Source organism: Triplophysa rosa, linkage group LG25, assembly GCF_024868665.1.
Source record: "Triplophysa rosa linkage group LG25, Trosa_1v2, whole genome shotgun sequence".
Classification (NCBI taxonomy): Eukaryota; Metazoa; Chordata; class Actinopteri; order Cypriniformes; family Nemacheilidae; genus Triplophysa; species Triplophysa rosa.
In genome coordinates, this window is record NC_079914.1 from 4873686 (window position 1) to 4881918 (window position 8233).

An 8233-nucleotide genomic window follows, 5' to 3' on the forward strand; every position below is an offset into this window, starting at 1 on the left:
AGTTTAGAGACCGCCAAATCCACTGCCCAGTCCTCCTCCATGTCGACCCCTGTAGACCTCAACATGAGCTTCACCCAGACTGCTCCCCCTGCATCGTCCTCTGCCGCAGCCCTGGCAGCGATGGGTGGCCTGCCCCACGCTCCAATCTTGGGCTCCCCCTATACCCTCCCCCTCTCCAGCCTCCTGGGAATCAAATCATTCCCCTTCCTGGCGCTCTCGGCCCCCGCTGCTGCGGCCGCCCCTACTCACGGCACCCTGGCTTCCTACACCGCCAAGATCTCCTCCGCCAACGGCATCAAGAAACCGGAGCGACAGAAGTTTGCGCCCTACTGAGGAACTTCCGAAACCTTTGTTCTCGAGACAAGAATCGGAGAGGAATCCTTTGTGGATGCTTCTTCTAGCCTGATGTAGCCGTGTAGTTGAAACAGAAAGTACCAACTTATTTCCTTTTTTTGTAGCTTGTCCTAAAAAAATAATGGCAAAATTTGTTTTAATGTTGTTTTTGGCTGAGGTAGCCGCTAAAGCCATAGACTATTCCTAATCTCCTATATTCCCGAAATATCTTTACACGCGTTTATTGTCTGCTCTTATTTATTGATAACGATGAAATATTCCCGCAAAGATTTATAACGTAGAACACTGTTGACTGATGCTAATCTCTTACGTATCAGCTTTTATACAATGATGTCTGTGAATGCTTCTGTATACAACTTCCTGATTTTTTTAGGAATCTTTAAACAATGTATTAAATTGAAAATACGGAGAAAAAAAAGAAAACGTTTTTAAAATGTCAACAGATCTAAACCTCGCTTTTGTGTTAACTTTTTACGTTTCGTTCACATTCGTTTTGAAATGTTATTTATTTTATTTATTGTACGGAGTGTTTCTTTTACGATCAATGTTTGTTTTCTGTAACAGCTGCAGGTGAAATACGACAACAACAAAATAATCTTCCATTCAGTCATGATACACACATTCTAATAGACGTGAATCTGAACAAGTTCTTTACGTAGTGATCTTCTTTACAGTTTTATGGAAAGCGTGTGTGAGCCGCGGTGAAGTCTACCGTTATTAAAAGTAAAAATACTAAACAATACACGCTAGCTAATTCTTTTCCAAACTCGGCTGAAAACAGCAGGGTATGGCCGGTGATGTCCATGTCAGGGGGTTTCCTTCACTTTTTCTGATGGCGTAAAATGACTACTATGCATGGTGACCGCCCTTGTCAGAAACTAATGCTGCATGTTGACTCGGCCCCTCACACGTACGCACTAGCAAAGACAAATAACAGTGTAGGTCTGTTTGTTGACGGCTTTTAAAATAGGCAGTGTTGCAGAAGAGCAATATTGGTTCAACACACACACACACATACACACGTATAGCAGACCTAGATGTAAACATGTTTCGACTGTAGCTACAGGAATTATTACGCTTGCTCACGAGAGTATCTTACATGGACTTCCTTTTTTCTTTTTATTAAAATGAATATAGAAATATCACACTTATTTTTCTAAAACTAAAGTCCTAAAATTGAATGTGACCACTCGCATCGATTCATTCACTCGTAGATGTCGTGTAACCTTGAGTTTGTCGTTTTGTTCCTTCATGATTTGTTTAGATATATTTCTCAAACGTCTGTCCCATACTCATTTGCATGAATTTACTTGGCGTCTATGCAAAACATCTCGGGGTGGTTCAGCGAAGTATCCTGTGTCAACAGCCCTGAACAAACCATCGTTGACAAAGGGCTGAAACCGGAACCCAAGGCAAGAACAATGATGCTTTCGATTTTATGAACCATGCTTTGTAAAATATATACTGTATACATGAATATATACGTTGTATTATATCCATACTTCCCATTCCAAAGCCTAACACGTAACCACTCTTTCACAAACTATATGAAATGACACAGTGTGGATATGATATGCACTGTTGCACTTCACCATGAGAATTCGGAAACTGTTCAGATGCTTGAATTATCTGACATCTGTTTTTTGGATTTACACGTTTTCGTTTGTCAGTCTCGGCATAAATGCTCTTGTTTTAGTTCCATTCATCAATGCCATACAAATGAATAAAAACAATACTGTATTAACGTAATCCTGCCTCTTGTTTCTTCTTTTAACTGTGTGGATTGGAACAACGGTGGAGCATGTGGGCCAGTACGGTCACGATGACTAACTTTAACTCTAAAGACAAATAGTTGGAGCTATAAAGAATATATAAATCTGATGTCTGATGAAATGTCAGATTAACAAGTAAGCCGTTCTGTGTGATGCCTGCTTTTTTTTACAACAATAAGCCAGTAAAGCAAAAGATTACAGTGATTTTTAGTGTAAAGGGTCTTGAGGCGTGGAGGAATGCCCCTTTACTGTGGTCAAATCGATATATCGCAAAGCCTCAACTGCCTTACTGATTTAAAGAAAAAATGTAACAGTAATATGACAGAAGACACCAAGGTTATTATATTAAGAACCGCTTGTTAGCAGTCTTTAGATTTGACAGTATTTTTCCTATTCCTCTTCTACATAGAGATGTGGTTAAAAGTTACAAATCACACTTCTGGCTTGTACATAAGAATACAGTATAAAATGTTCTCGAACTTATATATGACCTTGCTGGACAATTACAGCGTTATGGATGTGACTTTCAGTCAAACTTGAAATATAAACTCTGAGAGATGTGTTTATTACCAATATGTTGAATCATCTGTTTATATTTGACTAAACCCCTGTTGACAGAGTCTAGACATCAGGAAAATATCGGTCTATACACATTTTCTATTTTAAAAGAGAGAAATAAACGTGTTATGGAGATGACCAAAAAATGAGTTTTTGAGAGACAACATACTTTGTAAGATTTCGGTGAGTAAAAATGTACTACCCAGAAGCAATAATACCCAACAACTGGAGAAGGGATGCCTCTTCATAGACCATGAAATAGTTACTGTATTTTATTTGAATATCCATGTGCCCATTTATGAGGAATATGGACTGTTATGGATGTGACAATTCTGAAATAGGCACTGAAAAACTCTGAGACCTCACATGTGGATTTAAACCAGCAAATATGGATATCTGAACTAGTATCCAGGGGTTTTCCTGCATAGAGAAATTGGAGGCGACCGCCTCTGTCAAATGTCGTGCCACCTCAGGCTCTCGCCAAAATTATGTTGCAAGTCTTCACAAGAAATGCTGCTTGCATTTAACAGACTGTCATTTGTAACTGCAGTTGCGACATTACGCCACAGTGGAGGCGCTGTTTCATTATCAGTACACTGAGGCGCTAAAAATAGGTGCAGAACAAGAGTTTGTTTTGCATCAAAGTACGTTTAATTTCTTGAAATTTTTTAAATTAACATGACGTACATCATTGTAATGTCTTTAGCTGTGCAGTTGGATCGTTGAATCAGCGTATACTGTACACAGCGAGTTCACCAGTATGAACGCACATTGCGTTCAGAACGACTCGCACACGAATGACTCATTTGAACCGATTCATTTAAACTATTGAACTTTTCAGTCACTAGCGAATATAAGAGATCATTGAATCATTTAAAGTGAACCACAGAGAATGCAAGATGTGAATGAGCTTTGCTCATTTAGAAAGACTGGTTAATTCAGTTGGCTATTGTGGGCTGAAAAGTTAGTTGAAATGATAAAAAAACTTTATTTGAATAAAAAAACATTTCTGTTTGGTTGAATAAAAGTAATGTTTTATATAACTTAATAATTGTCATTTTTATCTAATTTTATTAGAACATTTAATATGTCAAACTCAAAGTCACTTTGGTTAAGCCACTTAAAGGTACGGTAGGCCTAACGTTACATGTGTGTGTGTGTACAAGATCAGGATGGCACCACCTCCGCCTCATTTTGAGCCAGGAAAAACCCTGGTATCAATATGGTAAAATCTTTTGGTAAAACAAAATATAAACAGGGTTTTTCCCTTTTTGTAGAATTTTAGAAATCCACTGTTACAATGTGGTATTGATAATAACTGTGATTTATAAACCACAAATCAATATTGTGTGCGTGTTATATTGTAAACAATTCGGCAACTGTTTATAGTTTTGCCTTAAAATCCACAATGTTGGCAAACTCTCTGCCTACCAACACTCATATTTAGAGTGATTCATTGCCAAAAAAAGAGAAAAATCATTATTGTGACAGCCCTACTGTAAAGTAAGCACGTTAATATAGATTTAAGTCACAATTTCAGTTATAATATAGATTTTTGCTTTATCGTTTACATCCATCATTCATATTGTAGAGCTTGAACTCCGCTTATTTTGCATTCATTTCCAGACTTTTCTGGTCTGTCGATGCATGACATTGTTTTTACAAGCTTTAGCATCCTCTCAAAGCTAATTAAAAAGCTACCGCGCCGCAGCCCTTTAAAACAAGCGATCTAAAATAAGACATCCATGCTTTGTTTCAACAAGTCCCTCTTGTGTCACTCATTGCACAAGGTATATTTTCATTCCGGCGGAAAGGCCTCTCGAGAGTAATGCAGGCGCGTCTTTACAGCGATAGCCGAAATTCATGTGTATAATAAACAAACTGGGCTATAATAACATGCTGACACACCAGCGATCCCCGTGTCTCACAATCCCAGCCGAACCCGGGCTAAGAGCGCCGCCCAACTGGCGGCCGGCCATCACGCCGCTAAACGCGACGACGCCAGAGATGAAAGCGGTCTATGAATAAAGCTTACACCTCACAGCAGCTGCTCAAACACAAACAAATTCTTACAGGCGTGGGTTTGCTGGGGGGTGTAATGACAGCCTAACCACAGTCTCCAGCTCACACAAAGGACCTTAGTAGTGTCCACACACAACAACTCACGACAACTCACAAAAACCTCCAGGTTCTTTTCGGTCCCCCGTCGATGTCGACCGTGAGTAATTACGCAAGCGATAACTTCCTTCAGTCAGTGAGTGGAATGATAATTACAATTTACCAACAATTAACGACAATTTGAGGACAAAGCGGTTTAAAACGGAAGTCTGTAATTATATGGCCTCTTGGTTGGGGCTTGGCACACGACGGAAGAATGCGCTCCGTGCCACGTACTCGGGAAAAAAAAACATTAAATCGGGATTCAATTTAGAGGAAACTGAAATTCAGCTCAGCCCATTAAACAAAAAATAGAGCGTATTTCTAGCCTAAAGCTATTCGGAAAGGACTAAGAATTATTTAGGGTCGCTGTGACCTTCCCAGAGGGAACGTGAAAGCCTGTATTTTGGAGTGTCACAGGAAAATGAAAGGAATTCAAAAATAGAAACTTTGCCAATTCTCAGGGCCTATTAACAGGGAGCAACAACTAATCTCCATCATAACATTACTTCAGAAAACCGAAGTGAGACGTGTACATTGAATTGATTTTGCTTTCAGGCCTGGATTTGCCCGTACAAACATATATTACTTGTGACATAAAGCAAGTCTGAGGTCTGTATGTTATCCACTCACTGTATATATTTACTATTATACTATTATAGTATATAATCCACCCCAACATTTATATTCAACAATGCTTCAGGCCTAGTATCTGAAATTGGCAATGTGACAGATGGACCCTATTCGGTGATGACATCACAAAAAGGTCAAACGTCTTCTGTGACTAATATATCTGATGTTCTTTACATAATAGTGACACCGGTCACCAACAGCCAATATTTAGCAAGATGCATCATGGGACAATAAGACATTCATGCATGCAGATTTGGGCTGTTTTGAAGTACATCGCCAAATGTGTATAATAGCAGAGAGTTCTTCAAATATCAAAAAGAGGATCAAAGGAAAATAATCAAATTATTCATTTATTTTTCAGAAGATCCGTTAATGAGTTGCAGTGAGGTTTTTTTTGTGTGGTGTGTTGATGTGATTCACAAACATTTATGTTCAACTCCTAAATAAAGCACAAGAAATATTTAATTTAGAAAATGTTTCGTTTGAAAAAGATTTAGGACTATTTTATAATTTATTTGGGCAAATACACATTAGCTAAATGAATTTCCAATGGGTACTTTCTGGTGCCTGACTAGAGATCCACATGTATGTTGTTTAAACTATGTAAAAGAACTGTTGTCTTATAAACTTACTATATTATATTAACAAAGCTATAAATGTTAACACGTATATTTTTTTAATTTAAAGAATATTTTATTTGCATACAAGCTAACTGACTGCTAGATGATTAGCCTAGTTTATACACAAATGAATAAACTACTATTGTTTTTTCGTACTGTTAATCTTTTTTTAGCTACACATGCTATCAAAGGATAACCACTAAGATTATTTTGAAGATTGTGGAAAATGATATTCTAAACGCACAGATGCTAGTTGTTCTCCAGTGGATAGGAGTCTGTGGGGAGATATTTCACTGCACGACACCGGGTTCAAAAGTTGAACACGTCTGAAAATGACTCTCAGTTTGTAGAAAGAATCTCATTTACATGAATGCAAATATAAAATAGGTTGTTGGGACAAGACACTCCAGAAAAAGCTAAAGCAGATTTGTCAAAGTTAGACTAAGAATACTCACAATTTTTTAACTGTCCTTGTACTGGTGGGACTGATGTTTTTAGCGTGTGAACATCTGGTGGTGTTACTGATGTAATTCCTTTTGGTATTTTCCCAGACAAAATTTGAGATTTTATTACACTAGTCAAGTTTATAGGTATGTTGTTTGAGATTTGTAGCTTTACTTTTTTAAACTGTGGGTTTAAAATGTGGTATTTTACGGAGCTGACTTTTTACAAATCTGAAATTTCGTCAAAGACACTATTGTAGTTTTGAACACTCAAGACATGGATCACATTCTTTTATTCTAAAAATTCAGATAATATCCAAGTTTTTGAAAATCCCATGATTAAAATTCTTTTTCCGAACAAAGAGGCGAATATTTTCTGAGTGATCCTGTGTCAAATTTACCCAAGCATCCTTCAAACGAGCATCACAGTTGAACCCAAACCAAAAAACAAACATTCGAAAACTCAATTAACTCTTTATTTTGTTCATATCTGGTAGCATTAAAGTAATCTATATGCTAGTGTACTCCTAAACTGTGACAAATCATCCAATATCACATAAAATTGTATCTTTACCTTCCACAAAAACAGACAAAAAATAGTAATGACTCACCTTGCACTTATGGGCGTGCCCAATTTTCTGTCCAATCAACTGCTCTAGAATGTAACCCCTCCCCCTAGGCACCTCCAGCCTAGGAACAGCACAAAGCAAATCACTGCTCACAAACTAAGGTTACTGAACATTAAAGGGACAGTTCACCCAAAAATGAAAATTCTGTCATCGTTTACCACCCTCAGGTTGTTCCAAAAATAACTGTCTTCTGATGAACAGAAAGGAAGATATTTGGTAGAATGCCAGTAACCAAACAGATCTCATCCCCCATTTACTGCCATAGCAGGGAAAAAATACTATGGGAGTCAATGGGGGATGAGATCTGTTTGATGATATTCTCCCAAATATCTTCCTTTGTGTTCATCAGAACAAAGACAATTATATAGGTTTGGAACAATTTGAGGGCGAGTAAATTATGACAGAATTTTCATTTTTGGGTGAACAAAAATGAACAAAACAAAAATATGCCATCTGCCTTTAAAAAAGACAAGCTCTACGAAACAATCTTTACTAAATAAATGTGCCAGTGTAGCACGTGTGCAACACAGTTTTGCACGTGAAGACAGAGCCTCTTGTTTGTGTGAGGTGTTGTTGTCGCGATGCTTGTTTGTTTGCGTATGGTGTAAATCAATGGTGCACCGCTATGCAAGTTGTTTTTGCGTTTACAACTTGTTTTCCTGCTTTCCTGTTTTCCTAAGATCATATTTAGAGCCCTGTGATTTCCGCGATACGGCTTTTTAAATATGCCATCTGCTCGTTTTGCATGAATGTGAATGAGCTGAACAATATAACGTATCACGTATGTGTGACGCTCGTGCATTTGTTTGCGTCTCTATATGAGGACATGAACACATGAACTCCATCTCCAGAGCTGATCTGGGAGTTTCTTCCATAAGCATTTCACTGTTTGAAAAAAGCTATCGTCAACCAGACACTCTTTGCGACGACCCGTCAAAATAAAAATCTGGTTAACTTTAACATCCACATTAAAAACACTGTATTGTATTATAACATTTACTACAGTAAATTGTAGCATTCTAGTAGTAAACTCATAAACTACATAAACACTAGAGTATACTTACTCC

General features: G+C 37.8%; 1 protein-coding gene across 2 annotated transcripts in view; it reads left to right on the plus strand.

Moving 5' to 3' along the window:
• The window catches only part of pcbp4 (poly(rC) binding protein 4), a 75972-nt gene extending 73875 nt beyond the window's left edge, over positions 1-2097 (plus strand). For both annotated transcript variants that reach the window (XM_057325888.1, XM_057325887.1), the window contains one exon: positions 3-2097. In XM_057325888.1, coding sequence (XP_057181871.1) covers positions 3-333 — 331 coding nt within the window. In that variant the 3' untranslated portion in view covers positions 334-2097. The remainder of the gene's footprint in view (positions 1-2) is intronic.
• Positions 2098-8233: the final 6136 nt, after the last annotated feature.